Source organism: Monodelphis domestica, chromosome 3 (assembly GCF_027887165.1).
Source record: "Monodelphis domestica isolate mMonDom1 chromosome 3, mMonDom1.pri, whole genome shotgun sequence".
NCBI classification, from domain to species: domain Eukaryota; kingdom Metazoa; phylum Chordata; class Mammalia; order Didelphimorphia; family Didelphidae; genus Monodelphis; species Monodelphis domestica.
Window position 1 is genome coordinate 128713563 of NC_077229.1, and position 20150 is coordinate 128733712.

Genomic DNA, 20150 nt, shown 5'->3' on the forward strand with positions numbered 1-20150 from the left:
GACTCTATTGGTCACAGAGGATAAAAGGGGTTTGCTTTGTAGACAATTCTGTGAAATAGTAACCTTCTAATATCTCTGTTTTTCTCTTTTTAGGAGCCAGGTGAAACAGCCCTTCATGTTGCGGTCCGAACTGCTGACCAGACGTCTCTCCACTTGGTTGACTTTCTTGTACAAAACTGGTATGGCTGGTTTTCAATACTGACTTAACTTAAAATACATCAACAGAGGGGCAGCTAGGTGGCTCTGTGGATAGAACATCAGGCCTAAGTTCAAATCTGGCTTCAGATACTTCCTAGAGATATGAATCTGAGCAAGTCACAATTCCAGGTGCCTAGTCCTTACCATTTATCTGTCTTGGAACCAGTACATTCTAAGACAAAAAGTAAGGGTTTTAAAAAAAAATCAACAGAAGTTTTCCTCTCCATTAGTCTCACTGGCTACTGATGTACCTCTCATTGTGTAACAGAGTTGGGCCTTGGAGACTTTTGTGTAAATCAGATATTATCTTCAATAAAAAGGGTTCACCATCTTGAAAATGTGAGGTGAAGTTTTTTGTAACAAAAACAATCATTTTGCAAAGTAGATAACAACCCCCAAATTAGCATTTTGTATAAGTGCCTATTTTCATGTTACTGGATTTGTTGAAAATGAGTATTCAGATTTGTCATTCACAAAGAATATTGTTAGCCATGAAAATGCTCCATACACTTTGCCACCATAATGCGAGTGAACTTAGAAGAACTTTTTCTGAGCTAATAAATAAAAATGGCAGAGGTGAAAGGATATTGTTCGGGATGACTTTAGAGTGTAGAGTCAAAACCTTAATGCTTTTGACCTAAACAGTTCTCAAAAATAGGGATAAAAGGGCTTTAAAGGAAAAATACCTTTGCAGATGTTTAAGGTTTTATAAAATATGAGAATGAAATTATAGTACATTTTCATAAGTCAAAGGAAATTTAAGGGAAGGAAATGTACAGTAATAGAAGGTATGTTGGACTGAGTTTGTAGAAGTGTTCAAATGCTCATTGCTCAAGAACCTTGCTTTGTGACCTTGGGCTTTTCACTTTGCAGGGTCACATGCTGTGATGTAAAAAATGAAGCCATTGGGCTAAATGAGCTCTTATTATGTTCCTTTGGCATCCTTGGCAGTGGAGGAAACTACTGGGAGATTAGTGCAGGAAGGACAAAAGTATAGGAAAAAATAACAGCTTAAAAGAATAATAAGAGTGACAAATAATAAAATTAAAATTGTGCCCTCTCCAATCACACCAATGAATAAAAATTATATAAAGTCCAGAGCTCAACTAATCAGAGAGAGTTGACAGACAGACAGACTGTTAGCTCATGTTAACTGCTTTCCATGTGCAAGGCAATTTCATGGCAGCAACAGTTGGAAAAAGATGTTCTCCATTTCCTCTTCTTCAATAACTATCCAGTAGCATAAAGTTAAGCTAGGACGTATTGAAGCCCCAGTTTCATACTGATTTGAACAACAAAGACCGATTTTGCTTAATCCAACTTGGACAGAAACATCTAGAATCCCTTTATTTATAAAATAGAAAATACAAATTCATTCTCACTTCATTCCTTGAGCTTCTGACTAATAATCAAACCTTTGTTTATGTAGCACATGAGCACCTCTTAGAAAGCATGTCAGGAGTTCGATATTTTTAAATAGCTTCTTACAAAGTACCTGTCCCTCTTTGGATTCCAGAAAACAAGAAAGATCTTTCTATTTCCTTTACTTTAAAAGGTCATTTGTTTAATGACCTTTGTTTCATACTTTAATCGAGTATAGGATCATGGTTCTAGGAACTGGAAGACACATCAATTGGCCATCTAGTGCTACTCCTTTCCAGTCCTACTGACTTTCCCAAGGTCACACAGCTAATAAGCGGATTTGGTGGAAACCCGAAGCTGTTTAATCAGGAAAGAGGATAACAGCTACTGCCTGTTCATTCTGATTGCTGCTAGACCATTCTGAAAATTGAGTTTTTTCCAATATCTTGAAAAGTTTCTTTCTCCCTTGCCTATTTTTTATCTGGTATTTGTTATATATATATATATAATATAATAAAATAAATGGGCATTCCTCTAACTGTTTCCTAACAACCGATGATAATAGCTAGCATTTATATAGTATTTCAGATTTGCAAAAACTTTATAAATATCTAATTTGATCTTCACCACAACCCCAGAAGGTAGGTGCTATTATGAACCTCCTTTTACAGGTGAGGAAACTGAGGCAGCTAGATTAAGTTACTAGACCAGTCACACAGCAAATATGACTAAGGTTAAATTTGAACTCCATACTCAATCTACCATGCCACCTAGCTGCTTCAATGCCTGAAAACATAGATTTACAAAAGGAAGGAAGGAAGGAAGGAAGGAAGGAAGGAAGGAAGGAAGGAAGGAAATAAATTGACTTTTACTTCATTTTTTATGACAAATTGGGCTTCTGCCATCTTTATTTCTATCTCTTTCTTTTTTTAGTGGAAACCTAGATAAACAGACTGCACTGGGAAATACAGTTCTACACTATTGCAGTATGTATAACAAACCTGAATGTTTGAAACTTCTCCTGAGGAGCAAGCCAACAGTGGATATAGGTAAAAGCACATATTTACATTGACAAAAAAAAATTGAATAAATGAATATTTGTTCCTTACTAGTAGGATGACAAGAAAATTTAATTTACTAAAAATTAAATCTCCTTGTAGCTCTTTATACTTCAGTGTCTCTTCAAACTTTTGGCAAAGCAGCAATTTTAAATTTAGTTTTTGCCTTTTCCAGTCAACCAAGGTGGAGAAACAGCCCTGGATACAGCAAAGAGACTAAAAGCCACCCAATGTGAAGACTTGGTAAGAAAGAATAAATAGAAAACAGTAGACCTTCATTAATCATCATTCATCTCCATGTAACATTTGTAGAAAGTGGAATTCTGCATAACCAGAGCAAATTCTTCCTTGACAATTGACCAGAGAAACCCAACCAAACACTAGCCCTTCTTTTAAGAAATGGTCAATTTGCCATCCAGATGCCCCACAGATGTGAACTTTGAACTTACTGTTTTGTATAGTAAGTTTGCAATAGGGCTGCATGAGCTTGAGCAAAGAAGCGGGACATTGAGGTCCACCACTGCTCATTTATAGGCCCCCTCATTAGTCTTCCTTGAGAACCCACAGTGATCGTGATCAGTCAAACAAGAATTTCTTAAGGGACTTATTCTATGCTGGGCACTTCTTCTAAACCCTAGGAATCCAAAGATGAAAAAGAATAGTCTTTGCTTTCAAAGGACTTACAATCTAATGGGGAAGGCAACATACAAGGGGGTATGTGCTTAGGAGAGGCAGAGAGAAGGTCATAAATGGAAGGCACTTCAACAGATTGCCCAACAGAAGGTAGGATTTGAGCTGAGGCTTGATGGAAGCTAGGGAACCTAGAGGAAAAGATGGGGAGAGGATTGAAGACATGAGAAACAAACAACACAAAGTCAGGAGATTTAATATCATGTGAAGAACTGGAAGTGGACCCAGAAGGCTGGATTATAGAATATGTGGAGAGGAATGAAATATAAGAGGACTGGAAAGGTAGGGAGGGGCCCAAGTTGTAAAAATGCCAGAATAAAGACTTAACATTTGATCCTGGGTGTAAGAGGGAACTACTAAAGTTTATTAAGCAGGGAAAAGGACACAGGATTAGACCTGCTCCTTAGGAAAATTACTTTTGGCAGCTTTGATTAGAATAGAGAGAAATTCAAGGTATAATGATCAATTCAAAAGCTTCTGTAAGGAAATGATCAAGATATAAGAGTGGTACAAGATGGGACCCTGAAGAGAGGTTATAGATGACAGCTTCATCACTTGCAAGGACTAATTCAACATCTTTTTGTTAACCATAAGTTTGATATTTTGAGGTTCATTTTTATATGTTTGTAATATAAATAAAACTATTTATGAAAATAAGAGTAGTTAAAGTAGAAGTAAGCTATTCCTGGTAGTTCTCACAGTTCTTACCAAGTCCTATCTTGTGGAATGTTAACTTTTTTAGCCAGACAAATAATTTTATATATATATATATATATAATTATATATTGCAAAAATTAAATTGCAATTAAATTACAAAAAACAATTGCAAAAATGAATTAAATATCACAAAATTAGCCAAGTTATCACTATACTAATTTTGCAATATTTAATTTAGGCCTTAGGAGCAAGAGGAGTGAGGAAGAAGGGAAGAAGGAAGGGAGGGGTGATAGCCAGAGAGAGATATTTTGTGGCTAGTGAATGGAACCACAAAGGAAGATTGATCAGAACTTATTTGAGAACTAGAAATGGTGGGGTGGGCCAGAGAACACACACCCACAAGGCAGCATAGCAGGTAGCGAGATGGACCTGGAGAGAAATGAATGGCTGGAGCCAAGCTTACATGTAGTAGGTAACTGAGGCAGCCTTCCATTTGCAAAGTGAGGCCCAATAAGGGGGAGGTCAAGACATAAAAGGGCAAAGCCTTCTAGGACTTTGTTTTCATTTGGGACAGTGTTTATATAAAATTAGTTTGTTATAATGTTTTAATTAGAACTGTTAACCCTTGTTATTCTCAGCTTTCTCAGGCTAAGGCTGGGAAGTTAAATCCACATGTCCATGTTGAGTATGAGTGGAATCTTCGACAGGAAGAGATTGATGAAAGTGATGATGATCTGGATGACAAGGTAAGTATAAGTAATTAATGTACATTTCTGGAAATACCTAACTTTCCCCATAATATAGAAAATATCTGTGCTCTGCATATAGAGTTGTTTTGTAAGTGTTTACTAAATTAAATTATTGAGTTCCGCTCATTCTTGGTTCTTTCACATAATATTCCTACAATTAGAAATATGGCTTTTTTTGATTCTTGAATGACAGAGAGAGAGAGAGAGAGAGAGAGGTAACCTGTTCTCCTGGGAGGAGCAGTTGACTATGGATAAAATTATCAGCTCCTGAACAAACCAAAACAAGAACCAGAAAGTTTATTAAGTTATCAAACAGGAAGCCCCACCTGCATGAGCAAAGACTCCCCATAGGAATTAAAGGAAAATTATTCTATAGGTTTTAATTAGACAGAAGATAAATTGAGTAGAGGGTATCCCTTGAAGGGATCATTACTGGAGCCTTGGCAATAAGATTAGGGGACAAGTAACAGAACAGACTCTTGTTTGAGTTAACCATTTCTTATATCCCTGCCTTATAGGACTATTTCAAATATTTGCTCTTTCAAGCCAATAGACCTAAATTCCAATCCTCACTGTTCAAGCTTAGACAAATCACTGGGCCTCATTTTGCCTATTTGTAAAATAATAGTATTGGATTAGACAACCTCCAAGGATGCTGACAGCTCTTATTTGTCACAATTATAAGCAGCTACCAATTGTAGTGCATCATTGTGGAATAGAAAGTTCCGTAGGTTCTTTATGACTAGGCTGACACTACAGTTTCTGGTGGTTTCTACCAAACTGCAAGCTTTGCAATACAGCCCTGGTATTTGGTGGTGTCTGTTGTCTAAGAACAAAGTGATGAATTTTTTAGCCATGACATCCCTAAAACAATCTTAATACTTAATGTAGTATTTAATGTAGATTTCCAAAAATAAATATTTAAATATTATTAGTTTCCTTTTTATTCACATGTATTTTATTTTATGCTTAAATATAGTTGGGTTTCCTTTTTATTCATATATGGTTTATGTTATGTTTAAATATCATTGATTTATGTGTATTTTATTTTATGCTTTTAAAAATATTATTCTAAAAATGGGTCCAAGGACTTCACCAGACTACCAAAGGGGCCAGTGCCATAAAAGGTCCAGGATCCTTGACTTAAAGGATCTGTGGTGTCATGTTCCTTACACTGAAGCATAATGCACGTTGCTGGGCAAGTCACTTAACCACTTTATTTGCCTCTATTTTCTTAGCTGTAAAATGAATAATAATAGAACCTATATCACAAGGTTGTTTCAAGGATCAAAAGAGATAATATCCTTCCAATTTCTCCATATAAACTGCTTTACCAACCAGCATTAAAGTACTCTATAAATGGGAGTTCCTCTCATTGTTGCTGGTGATGTAGCCAAAATAATTTACTCTCCAATGACCAGTCTTCTGACAATGAACCTTTCTGACCCTAACTAGGTAAATCTACAGACAATAGACAGATAGTCCCTCACTGGCCCTTGCTTTTGAAGCCTTTCCTGTTTGATTGGATATGCCAAGATGGTTGGCAGAGCCAGGATCACCACCTCTGTGCCATGATAGAAGAAGAAGAAGAGTTCATTAGTGAAACGATTGCCCTAGAAGCTGCTTTAAATGGCCTCCTTCTCTCATAGCTCCTGTAGCTGTGCCTATAGATTCAGGTTAGAAGAGAAGGCAGACTGAATAGAAAAGAAATTAAAGAGTAGATTAGGAAGGACACTCATAAAGTTTAATGAACAGCCTTTTAAATAAACTATATGACTTCAGGCAGTTGCAACTGTCAGCAGGTGCATCATTCATCTGACACAGATGCATATGAAATGGAGAGTTTGGGCTATTCTTTGGTATGATATAATACCTTTTCCTACAATTGACTTTATTGATAAACTTATGACTGACTTCATAAAATGCATATTTCTGAATTCCAAGAATTGAGGTTCCTGACTAGGACCCCAACTCCTGCACATATGAGTCAGCATCACAGTGTAGCAATTTTTCATTTTATTTATCATGATTTTGCCCCTTAGCCTAGCCCAATCAAGAAAGAACGTTCTCCGAGACCTCAGAGCTTCTGTCACTCCTCCAGTATTTCCCCCCAGGACAAGCTAGCACTGCCAGGATTCAGCACTCCAAGAGACAAACAGAGACTGTCCTACGGAGCCTTTACCAACCAGATCTTTGCATCTGCGAGCATGGATTCTCCCACCTCTCCGACAGCCGATGCTCCCCCGCTGCCTCCAAGAAATGCTGGGAAAGGTAAAGGATTTGGAAAGCCCTTTAAAACCAGACCCTAAAAACAGACTGGATAGGTGGAATGGCTCAGAGTTGAATATGATGTCAGTAATACCATTTTCCACCAATGACAAGACAGATGATGATGATGATGATGATGATGATGATGATGATGATGATGATGATGATGATGATGATGATGATGATAGTCAATGACTGATACCAAACAGGATAAAGAAAACATTGTCTTAGGCCAGAATACATAGGCATACATGCGTGCAGGCAGACACACACACAATTTTATCATAGTAAACTTTTCAGGGTATTGTAAATTACTTTCCACCAAGAGCAAATTAGTTCACTTCTGCTCTGAAAGAATTAACATGCTTAAGTAGAGGCCAAGCGTTTTATTTTATAGAAATGTTTTCCTGCGGTCTCTGGCAGAGAAGTAATAAATGCTTGCTATACCTCTTTAGCCTCAGGGCAGGTGAATTCTACTTGTCTTTGTAAATGAAGGATAATTGAGGTTCAGGAAAATTAGAACTGTTGCCCAGTAGCACAGCTCTGAGGAGTCAACTGAAAAAAGAAAGAGGTTTTTTGTTTTATAGCTCTTTGTTGCTTCTGGTAAGCACTCTGCAAATGTGTCTAACAGCAGAATCATCCTCTGTGTTTATTTTAAATCTTACAACAAATTGAAATGACTTCTTGCTGCATAACAGAACACTGATTTGAATAATACTGGGGTTATGTTCCTGGCAATATGAGTATTATTCAAATTAATGTTATCTAAAGTCTAAATTTCCCCATAGAAACAGTGATATAAGAGGAAGGTGGGATGTTAAGTTCTCAGATAAGACCCAGATGGCTTATCACATTATGAAATAAGGAATATCAAGTTAAATTAAGACTTAAGGAATGAGGAAAGGAATAACCATTTGTATAGTGCCTGTATGTACAATTACAATTAGAATTTACTCATTTGTCACAGTAGCCCTGGGAAGGTAGGTACTATTTTTATCTCTACTTTACAGTCAAGGAAACTGTCAAACAGGATTACCGTGCTTGCCCAGGATCACATAGCTACTAAAGTCTGAACCCATATTTGAACTCAGGTCTTTTAGGCTCCAGACCTCACACTCTATTCATTGTGCCACCAGCTACCTCACACTCACACACACACACACACACACACACACACACACACATATACCTTTTTATCTCTAATCTCCCAATAAATTTACATTAATTGTATACTTTATGTTAGACACTAAGGATAGAAAAATGAACAATCAACCAGCCCCTGCCCCTAAGAAATTTACACTTTAATAGGAGTATAAGAACAGTGTTCTAGGAAAATATGAAGAATAAAGGATCTATTCTTTCTCTTCCAGTCCTATAAAAATTAAACTTCACATGACATGTTTTTGACTTAGATAACTATATTTAGGTACCTAGTATTTTTTTTAAATGTACCACTTAATGCAACAGAGACATGTTCTCACCTAGCTAATTATTTTCCAAATAGCAAGGGGAAGAAAAGGGCAAGATTATTTAATAATCTGCTAAATCAAATCTTCATTGACTAGGACGCCAGTTTACTTGGTTGCCTGAGGGAAAGAGTATTATTATTTTTTAAAGCTGAGCAGTGTCTTAAATGAAGTCTTCCCATCCTCACTGCCCCTCCAAAAAGAGCCTTGATCAAATAAGCATTATTCACAAAGATATACTTCTTAGCTCTTTAGTGGCAGACATCTAGGTGCCCAAGCATCATAGCATAGAGAAACTTCTCAAGTCATTTCAAGAGTTACTTGAAACTTAAGGGATAATCCTATAACCTGCTCATTGAGAAGAGAGATTTTAAAATGCCTGTAACTCAGCTTTTAGACCACATTTGCTTAAAAGCATCTGATTTCTACTTTTTCAAAAAAAAACTTTATTCTTTTTTTAGAAACCCTATTTGCATGAAAAGAGGACCTTCTTGACTCTCTCTTGTTTCTAATGCTTATCCTTCACTGGGAAGTTATTAACCTCTATTTGTGACAACATTCATTTCCACTGCTGTCAGCTATGGTTTCATAGAGGGTTGTTGTATGAAGTGAGGAAGAAATATGAAAAACAGGGAAAAAAGTCTTCCCCCTCCCTCCCAATACTAAAGATAAATAAAGAGATTCAAAGAAAAGAGAACTCCTATGAAAGGATCCAGTTTGCATTTCTTTTTTCTCAGAAGCATTAGCTACCTCATCAGAATTCAAGAAAGTTCAATTTAAATTGACATCAAAATCTAATTGTTCTTTACCAAAGCTTCTGTCAATGCTCAAGAAATATAAGGAAATTCAGGATTCAGAACCTCAGATATTTCATGTTTATATGGAGTCTTACACAAGTCTTCCTTCCCTTTGCTCCTAGTGTCTTTTTCTCTGAATTTCACAATGCTTTATTAAGACTATAAATACTAGAAGATGGGGTATTTTTTTTCTGTTCATTTATTTTCATTCTTTTTTTTTAAAGGACAAAATGCTCAGTAACTAAGGGAATTGTTCTCTGATAGCATACAAAATGTGTTGAAGGTCTTATCAAAGTAGCCTTTCTCTTCAGATGAGAATTAACATTACAGTGGAATGTTCAAATTACTACTCTCAGTATTTTAGTAGAATGCAGAAGGTTAATAAAAATATAAATGCATGCAGCCTCAAGTGGTCATAGGTATTTTCTAGTTTAAAAAAGTAATTTAAAAAATTGAAAAACTGGATTCTCTAATGATTGCACCCTGCTAAATAATTAGCAATACAGAAAAAATTTATAAATATTTTATTAGACAATAAAGACTGGGCATAAATTTCCCTTTGCTCTAACATGGAAAGAGCTTGCTAAGCTTATTATTAATAAATAGGGTAGATATCAAGAATGATATTTAGCTTATTTAAAACAGATTTTTCTGGCATTTTAGTTAAACCATTTACATAAAAATTATATATTAAGTACAATGAATTCTTATATCATCATTAATTCCCTAGGATTTTCTATTTGTCATTTGGTTCAAAGCACTGTAAAATTTTGAAAAGGAATATCATTCCATTTTATGTGAAATATTCTTTAATTTTTACTAATTCAAAGAAGTTCAAATTATTGACAACTAGCTATCCAGATGACCTACTCCTCTGCAGACCACCATTAGATACAATGGGACTTAAAAACCGAAGTAGGAGATACTATCTCTGCATTTAAGGAGCTCTCATTGAAGTTCTCAGGAAGTTGAAGAAAACCAATACCCTGGCACTCAAAGTCACAACTAAAGAAGAAAATAAAAGTGAAACACAAACTAGGAGTGCAAATTAATCCGAACAGACTATAACTGCTATGTGATTGCTAAAGAGAAATGTGAATAAGTCAGGGGATATAACAAGTACCTCCCCAACAGGTCAGCTTTGTGTAGTTCTGTGCTAGTAGCCTTGGGAAAATCAAGTTTAAATGAGACCAAATCAATCATGAAGCCACAATAGATATAGTAAGGATTTTTCTGTTTTATATTTTTTTAAGTTGTACACACTGAAAATCTTTCCCTAAAATTTTAACAGAGAACCCATTTTATCCCAGAATGCCCTGCCCCTCTACCTTCTAGTAGTTACATAATCCCTTTTCCATGTGATTTCCTTAGCTTTCAAACTCTATCAATGACAGTGGTTAGGAAAAGACTTGGAAGGAAAGAGAAGAATTTCTCAAAATATGAGGGTGGACCAAGCTGTCATGAAAGAAGAGCAATTATGTGATTCAGATGTCTTGCTTTGGAAATATTTTTCTATTGGCTATATTAGTCACATATTGATGACTTTACAGTTTCCTGGTAGGGAAGGGGTTGTCTGAGTGGGAAGGCAGCCAATTTGAATGGTTCAGTAGTAGAAACTTCCTCCAGACTATTTCCCTTCATTTAACTGAGATCTTTTGCCAGTTTTTAAAAAATCAGTCTCTCTTAATCCTATTGAAATCACCAGTGAATCAATTACCTGAGCCCTCTTCGTTAGCAAATGAAATTATCTTTAGGGTTCCCCTAAGTAATTTCAGCAGATTTGAGGGATACTGTTTCTGAGTCACCTGAGGTAGATAGGGTGTGGCAAAGGAAAAGGAAGGAAGTCTTCACTCCATTCCTCATGGAAGCTGACATTCAGGGTTTTCTGAGTAATTGCTAGAAACCATATCCCCAAGTTGCCTGAAGCATAAAATATAGGGTCAGACCAAAACTGGAGCATTTCATTTAGGTTCAGGTGCCATGTTTTAGGAAGGATATTAAAAACCATAAGTAGACCAGAGGGGGAAAAAATGAGGATGGAAAAGAAATTGAAAACATTTTATAAAGAAGACTGGTTGAATCAACTAGTGATGTCAAGAGAAAATGTAAGAGGTACATGTTCCAAATAGCGGAAAGATTGCCAAATAAGAATGGAAATTAAACCGGATCCAAAGAGTACTAGACCCTGGTACCAACAGGTATAAGCTTAGAGATGGCCTTTTGGACTCAGTATGAGGAAAATTTCATAATAAATTTTTAAATATAATAAATATGAAAAATAAAGTTTTCCAACAATGGAATGGACCACCTTATGAAGCGGGAAGTTCATTACTGATAATCTCCAAGTAGAGGATAAATGTCCACTAGTTAAGATTTGTGCTTCAGGCAAGGATTAAAATAGATGATCTCTGAAGTCCATTCTGACTTTAATATTCTATCATTTTCATTTTTCAGTCAGGACATCATCACGTAAAGAAAAAAGGATATATAACAAAATTTTCCTAGTAACAATGAATTTAAAAGAAAATTTTAGCTGTCTTTATTTTTCCCTTGTTTCACAAGGATCAGATTCTTTTTGCTTATCTTTTTTGGGAGGGAAATTCTAAATATAAATCTTTCTCTTCCATTAATAATTAAATTCAACAAGCATATATTAAGCACCTACTGCATGTAGGTCATTGTGCTAGGCACTGAGAATACAAAGACAAAAAAAAAAAGGAAACAAACCCTGCCCTCAAGGAGTTTACTTTTCTTGTAAACTCAATAGAGAGAAATTCAGATTTAATATCAAGAGATGAATATTGCATTCAAATATTCTTCTCTTTACAAAAAATATGCCAGCTTTCCTTTAACTAGCACTCTAGCCTACTTAAAATTCAATTTTTAAAAGTTTTATTTCCCAGTCATTTGGTTATTACCATTAAATAACAATGTATATAATATTACATTAAATAATAATGTATATAATAAATAAAAATAAGCCCCTGAATTTAGAAAGTTTTGCCTGTTTGTCTTGAAATATAAAGATACAGTGGGAGTCCTACATAACACAATATATTGTTGCGTAGTTTTTAAAAAGATACAGGTCAAATATTTTCCTCTAATAACTTTATAAAATTTTAATCCTGGGAAGAATGTGATTAGTTTGATTGGTGCTTGATTATCCTGATTCCTAGTACCAACCTTCTAAAGGAATTTCATGATATTGAAATTTCCTTACAATTTATACCCTTTTGGGGAATGAGGTAAAAAGTACCAGATCTTTCTTTGGAGCTTTCAGTGTCAAACCCAAGCAGAAGTTCTTCAAGTTATTGGTAAAGCGTGATCTAGATTCACTAACTCAGCTCTCCCCAGTGCCTCCATGCCTCCTTAGCCATATTAAATATTTTGTCACTTTCCAAAGCTAACAAATTGCCATTTATTGCAATTGCTAGATAGCAGCCAGGTTGCATTAATAAACCTCTGGGCCATTTCAAACAATAACTGGCATTTGTAGAGGTCATACATTATCTCATCTTATTCTCACTATAATCCTATGAAGAAGATAGATGATATAGGTAATATGGAAGAAGAGATGGAGATGCATGGGTTACATGGCTTGCCCCATGGTCTCAGAGTTTATAATTGTCTGAGGCAGGATTTGATCTTCCTGACTGTAGCCTCTATAGCACCAACTATGCTCCAAAAGCAGCATAAAGCATTATTTGCCACCTTATAAGACTTAAAAGAAAATTTGTCAGATTCCAGAAAATGTTGCCCCTAGAGACACTTTGTTTCACTATTGTGATAGAAAATTTGTGCAAGATCTATGACCTTTTCATGTCTATAACTTTGAATTTCATAAAGGAGAATTAATATCAAGCCTTTTAAACTGTCTTGAACGTAATAGTTACTTATTTTAAAATATGATTTCCTTTTCTAGGAACAAAATATATAATTTTGTGTATGATCTTCCATACACAAATATGAAATATATTTTTCAAATATGAAAATAAAATAGGAATTGATAATAATAATTGTATTCAAAATAACTAATGTTTGTATGTCACTTACTATGTGTCTAACACTGTCCTGAGTGCTTTACACTTATTTACTCATTACTATTATTCCCATTTTGCAGATGTGGAAAATAGACAGATGTTAAATGTCTTGCCCAGAGTTATATATAACTAGTTGTTGATAGTTGAGTATTTTAAGTCAAATACTATCAAGTAAGAATAAATTTTTGAGGCTGGGTTTGAACTCAGATCTTCCTAACTCCAGACCCAGTTCTTTTAGACAACCCTTTTTGATTCCTTCACCATTTATCTGTCATGTGGAGATCAGCCTAAGTTTGGAGAATCTCATCCTCAAGTGATATGTTGGCCAGTGATCTCCATGAAAGCTGCCTTCCAAGATATTATGAGGTGGTGATCCCTGGAAATATTCTCTCCTGTGAAATAACAAACCTTTCAAATTATAATATGGCTATATGTCAACTTTTGCTTCTCCAAATCATGATTCACACTTCAGCATATAAAATAATCACATTTATGAACAAGAAGTTTTGCTTCCAGCTTTAGGTGAAATTATTAATGATGAAGGTAACCTCCCAGGCCTTACTTTCCTTTTAAATTTCATTGATAAAATGATACATGTCCTAAAATTTCTACTTGGAAGGCCACTGAGTTTCCCAAGTTATCAAAACTAAATGCTTGCCCATTAAAGACCAAAAGGAGTCAATCCCAGGCATGCTTCTTTTACTCTAGTCAATGCTCCCTTTTTTTCAAAGACTGGAAAAATAAACTGCTTTTTCCTGATAATAGTCACTGTTAACATATTTGTGTTGCTTTACATTACAGTACCTGTTCTGCCATTAACTGAAACACTGGTTCTACCGTTTCTCTCATTCTGTGGTAAAAACAAAAACAAACATGTAACACCTTACATTGTGAACCATGATTTTTTAGATGACCGCAGCAGCTTTGCATAATGTGGTGGCTAAAGTGCTCAAACTTAAAAGATATGCCCTGCACTAATTTTGCACTGTAGTTGAATGACCCACCTAATTTTAGCTAAATTTCAAATTATTTAAGGTAGCATTATTTTAAATTATTTTGGAAGAATAGCCAATTTTTTAATTATTTAAAAATAATTGATTATAAGTCAGTAAAAGGTTTTCTTGCTTTTTTTACAGCCTGAAGCACTTAATGCAATTATGTTGCAGGTAATTGTATATCTAGGTCATCCCATCTGTGTTTTATAGGGTCAGCCACTTTCATGATCTTCAATTTTTCCCCCCTCAGAGATATGCTTCAGAGTTAATTCATTTTTCCTCTTTTCTTTGCTCTCTAAAGTACTTATTCCTTATCTCGGGAAGTACTCAAGTTTTTCCCCAGAAAATATTTCTTTTCCCTTCAAGTGAATAACACCCTAAGCAATGCTAGCCATCATTTAGAAGTGACTGAACTGCCATTCAGGAGGATTTATTGGGGTTTCATTTTTGTTTTGTTTTTTGGTCCATTCCTTCTAGAGTCTGAAAGGTAAAAATGCACACTTGCACACATACACACACGTAAATAAATAAGTAAAATAGCATTCACTTTTAAGGTCTAAAAAGTTTTAGAAGATTATACTTGGCTAGATGTTATTTTGTTCACTATTGAAATGATAAGTTTTAGTTCAGGTTGTTATATAAAAAGCACTTAATAACCTGTGTTCAGATTTCTCTGAGAGGGAACACTGTAACATACTATTTGGAAATATATTTATTGACAAAAGATTGTATCTTTAACAATAGCTACTAACATAAAATACTGGAAAACTATTTTCCAGATTCATCATCATAGCTAGTTAGCCTTTACTTAGTGCCTTTAAGTTGAAGAGTTTACATGTACTTTCATGTTTGATTCTCACAAGAATCCAGTAAAAGTAATTATTATCCCAATTTACAGATGAGGAAACTGAGGCTGAGAGGCTAAGTGAGAGCTAGTAATTGCCTGACATAAGGTTTGAACTTAGGTCTTGTCTCTAAATCCAACACACTCACTGTGCCATCTAGCCAATTCATTGTTGGAAATTCCCTAGTTGTCATAGGGACAAGCATTCTTACAATAAATTATTTGCTTTGAGGATTCCAGGATGAGGTAGAGAATTAGACCCTAACAGTTGTTCCATTTTCTTTGCTTCCTCTTATGGATTTCCAGGTATTCCAAAAACTGTAGTGACTGATCCTTCAGCCTTTAAAGGTCTCCAAGTCTCGTCCGTATTGGTAAGAGACAAGGAGACCACAGAAAACTAATATGGTGTTAGGCTGTTTCAAGAAGGGCCCATAAGGAGGGACATGACAATCTCCCTGCCATTTTTCCTGGCTATACCACAACCAGAAGGAATGATCTATCTGACCTGGATTCTGCATTTTAGGGAGGAATGTTAACAAACTGAGTCTTGGGACAGTGAATATGATAATAAACATGCAGTATTAATACCCACTCAGAAAAAAAATGGGGGTTGTAGTACAAAACAGGAAAGATTATGGGGAACATGATAGCTTTTCCAACGTTTAAGGAACCACTTCTATGAAAGATGAAGTAGACTTTGTTCTGCTTTAATTCAATTAAACAAATATTTATTAAGTGCTTTTTATATGCTTCCCCATCTCCTAACTTTCCCCCACCTTCCTGGCAGAAATGAGAGCAATGAGTGGAAATTACAGAGACAGATTTTTGATTGCCTCAATATTAACTTTGGGTCCTATCTGGGAAAGTCAGGATTTAGGGATTAGGCAAGGTGGACTACAACTAAGGTAAAATACCAAGAGGATACCCAAAGGGACCTTTGACTGTTCCTTTGATGTTAAACTAGGGAGAAGGATCTGTGTTCTCACATGTGCCCAATGTGGCTAGCCATCCCTCCATGCCATCTCATTCTACAGAATTCTCTTCGTTGGTATTTTCATAAATTCTCCAGAACACATCCTCCTAACATTTTAGGCACCTTCAATTCGACTAAAGAAACGTTAATTAAATGCCTTCTCTGGGCAAAGTACCGTGATTGTCACAGAGAATGGAGACCTTGTTCTCAAGGAGCTTACACTGTTGTAGTAGGAGATGCAAATGTACAAGGGAGGGATAAGTGAAAGGAGAAGTCCAGAAAAAAGGTTTTAAGAAATTTGAAGGAGAGTGTCATCCTCCACTCCCCACTCTCCCTCTCTCCATATATCCAGGTAGTCACCAAGTCCTGCTGTTTCTTTCCCCATGCCTTTCATATAGACCCATTTCTCTCTGTTGACACAACCACCGCCTTCATCCACCACACCATCATTTCTCAACTGGACTATTTTAATTGCCTCCTAATTGGTCTCTCTTCTTCTGTTCCCTCCTCACTTTAATTTATTGTCCACACAGCCACCAAACTGAGTTTCCAAAAGCCCATGTCAGATCAAATCATCACTCAACCAGACTAAATCCCAGTGTGTCTCTGTTACTTCTAGAGTTAAATATAAACTTCTCTTTGCTGTTTAAAGTTCTTCATGACCTGATTCCTATCTATCTTTCCAATCCACCCTCCATTTCTCAAGCTAACATCCAGCCATACTGACTCACCCCATGTTTTGAAATCTTTTCCATCCTCATCTCTACCTGTTAGAATCTCTCCTTCCTTGAAGACTCAACCCAAGTTTCCCTTTTGCAGCAAGTCTTCCCTGGTCCCCTTCACCCCTCTACCCAGATACTAGTGCTATTCTCTGTAAGGTGACCTTATTTCTGCTCTTTTAGATATCTATAAAAATCTATTTATATACCAGATATCCTTAAGAAAAAGGGCTGTTTTCACTTTTTTTTTTTGGTCTTCTTAGCATAGTGCATGCATGGCATATAATAAACCCCTATTAAATGTTTGTGGATTGATTGATTTCCTCTGATTCCTTTAAAATCTCAAAACCAATACTAATACTCAGGCTGTTCATCTCATCACATTGATTAGTTATACTGTCATTATAGTTATTATATATGTACTATTATATGTTAGAATTATAATATTTATATAATTTAATAATATTTTATTTTTTACTGATTGGTATAATATATATAATTTATCTTAGTTGCCTCTAGGGTAAGGGAAGTGTGTAAGGGCTGAGATTTCATTAAGGAAGGGAACTCCAAGTGTGGAAACTCCCACAACCAATTACATATTAGAAACATATATATTTCATATAACTATATATCACATATAGTTACAGGGTCAGTTATGGTGGCCATTTGTTGGCCATTGGAATAAAACTGCACACTGGGTACTAAAAATCCCATTGATGTTTGTTAGGCATTCTAAAATGATTCTTACCTCCTCTGGTCCCTTTTCTGCCATTCATCTATTAGCACTGCAGAAGCAAAAAGGAATCACAAATAGCAAATAAATAAATAAATGAAATTTTATTAGATTTATAGAAATATTTTTTCATCCTGTGGTTTTCCATAGCCAAAAAATACATTTCCTTGTGTCCAACCTTCTAACAATGAGATTTTCTGTTTTTATTGAGGCTAGTTTTAGCCATTTCCTCTAGACTAACTAAACATAGTCTTTTCAGATTAGGAAAACTCTAACAAGTTGCCCCAAACAAATCCTTCAGGAACCCAGAATCACCTCTGTACAAACAGATTTCTTTTTAAAAATTAATGGTATACATATCGAATGAAGGAGATATGACTAGAAAAGAGATCATGGCAGTACAGGAGAAGAATGTAGGGAATTAATAAAAGAGAAATTCAGTATGAATCAACAGAGCAGTATAATATGGTAGCCAGAAAAATTAGTGCCACATTAGGCTAAATTAATGGAAATTTGCTGTAGAGACAGAAAGAATCTCTACATGTTCTGCTTGTCAGACCATATCTGGAATATTTCTGGAAGACAACTGTCTCCAAGTATCTGAGAGGTCATTATGTGTAAAAGAGGTTTAACTTGTTCAATTTGGATCTAGAAGCAGATAAGTCATTAGTACAGGCTGGAAAAATACAAAGTTAGGCTCACTGTAATGGGGAAAATCCATCTAACAGTTATTTAGTTGTGTCTGACTCTTTGTGACCTCATTGGGGCTTTTCCTGGCAAAATTATTGAAATAATTTGCCGTTTCCTTCTTTAGATCGTTTTACAGATAAGGAACCTGAAGCAAGCAGGGTTAAGTGACTTGCCCAGGGTCACAGAGCTCTTAAGTGTCTGAAGCCAGGTTTGAACTCAGGAAGATGAGTCTTCCTCACTACAGGTCCAGCCCCCTATCTACTGTGCCATGTACTAGCTCCCATTAAGCAAGCTTTGGGAAACAATAGGATTCTCTCTCATTGGAGGTCCTCAACAAAGACTGAACTTGTTGAGTACCATGTAATTGAGATTATTTTTCAGTGAAGGTTTGGACTAGATGGACACTAAAGTCTCTTCCAACTCCGAAATTTATGATGTTTTGTCCAAAAAAAGAGCAACTAGGATAGTTAGAAGACTGAAGAAAGTTTCCCAAAGATACCATTGATCTTTAGATTGGTCCAAGGGAGATAATAAACTAGGTGAAAAATAGACAAAAGGAATATGGTAGTGTCATCATTATTGAAGTCATTTATGTTTAAAGGAGTTATTCAGCTTGGTCCCAGAGGATCAATGGGTAGAAGTTACAAGGGGAGAAAATTTTTGACTCTATGTAAGGAAAAGCTTCTTAATATTTGAAGATGACCCAAAAGGAAATAAGCTACTTGTCACTGAAAATGTGCCAAAGGAGCTAGATGGGCTTTTTTTTTTAAGAATATATAGAGCTGAACTTTCATTAAGGTAAGGAAACTCCTACAATCATTACAGATTGGCAAATTACCAAGAGGTGCCTCTAGCCATCTAGCTCATTGAAGGGTTAAGTGACACAGTCATAGTCTCATAGTTAGTATGTGTCAGCAGCAGGATTTTTCAATCCAAAATCTCCCATATTCCAAACCTCTATAAATACTTGTTAATAAGTAACATTAAAAATAATCTTGACCTTGAAAAGAAGCCTCCAGTAATTAAGCCTTTTCTTTTAATGTACAGAATGTAGAAAACTTTTTTGGAGCCTTTCTGGATCAGGTATACATTGTGGTGTGATAATGATGTGGTGCTGTGCTGGTGGTGTTCTTTCTTTTTTTTTTCCCATTTTTGGTGATGCTTGTCATGTTACTATCAGAAATGAATGTCCAAAAGCAAAGCTGGACAGGCACTCCTCATGTTTTCAACAACAACAGACCACTCTGCCAATGCTAATCAACTCTGAGAGGTCATTGAAAAATTAAACTCAGCCCTACTTTGGGCTGGAAAAGTTGAGACCCAAATCAATGCCACAAGGAGTTCTTCCTCATTATTTTATGTCATCCTAATACTACATCTTGACCTTCATAGAATGATGGCCTTAAAAAAAAAAAAGCAATACGACACAGTGTCTCACTTACTGCATGTAATCTCTCCCAGCTTCCAGTACAATAAAAAGTCTGTGATTTCTGAAACAACCCGGTATATATTATGCCAGTGACAAAAAAAAAAAAAAGCTGTACTCTTCCACTGCAGAATTAACCTTTTTGGTGGGAGGGGGTGGTATAGCATAGCTTGCGGGATCACTTGTAAATAATTAACTCCATTATTTAGAAAGGTCATTTTTAAGAATTCAGGAGAAATTTGCTAACACCTACACACATGCAAAAAAAAAAGAAATTGTAAGAGAAAGAAAATCCTGAGTCTTATGTATGGTCTTTTTGGAAGGTTTATCCTACCCTCAGCTCTTTTCCCTCTATTGATTTTTGCCAGCAGCACTGTGCACCCATAGCTCCTCTGTGTGTAGTGCTCATGATGCTTCTAGTGAATCATCGATTTGAAATGTGTTATTCTGTTGCAACCAAATGGTGATTTAAACCCATTAACATT

At 35.7% G+C, this 20150-nt stretch overlaps 1 protein-coding gene across 4 annotated transcripts in view; it reads left to right on the forward strand.

Moving 5' to 3' along the window:
- ASAP1 (ArfGAP with SH3 domain, ankyrin repeat and PH domain 1) overlaps positions 1 to 20150 on the forward strand; it is a 522736-nt gene that overhangs the window by 473703 nt on the left and 28883 nt on the right. For all 4 annotated transcript variants that reach the window (XM_056823080.1, XM_056823081.1, XM_001381404.5 and 1 more), the window contains 5 exons: positions 94 to 179; positions 2494 to 2609; positions 2794 to 2861; positions 4604 to 4711; positions 6757 to 6985. In XM_056823080.1, the coding sequence (XP_056679058.1) occupies positions 94 to 179; positions 2494 to 2609; positions 2794 to 2861; positions 4604 to 4711; positions 6757 to 6985 (607 nt within the window). The remainder of the gene's footprint in view (positions 1 to 93; positions 180 to 2493; positions 2610 to 2793; positions 2862 to 4603; positions 4712 to 6756; positions 6986 to 20150) is intronic.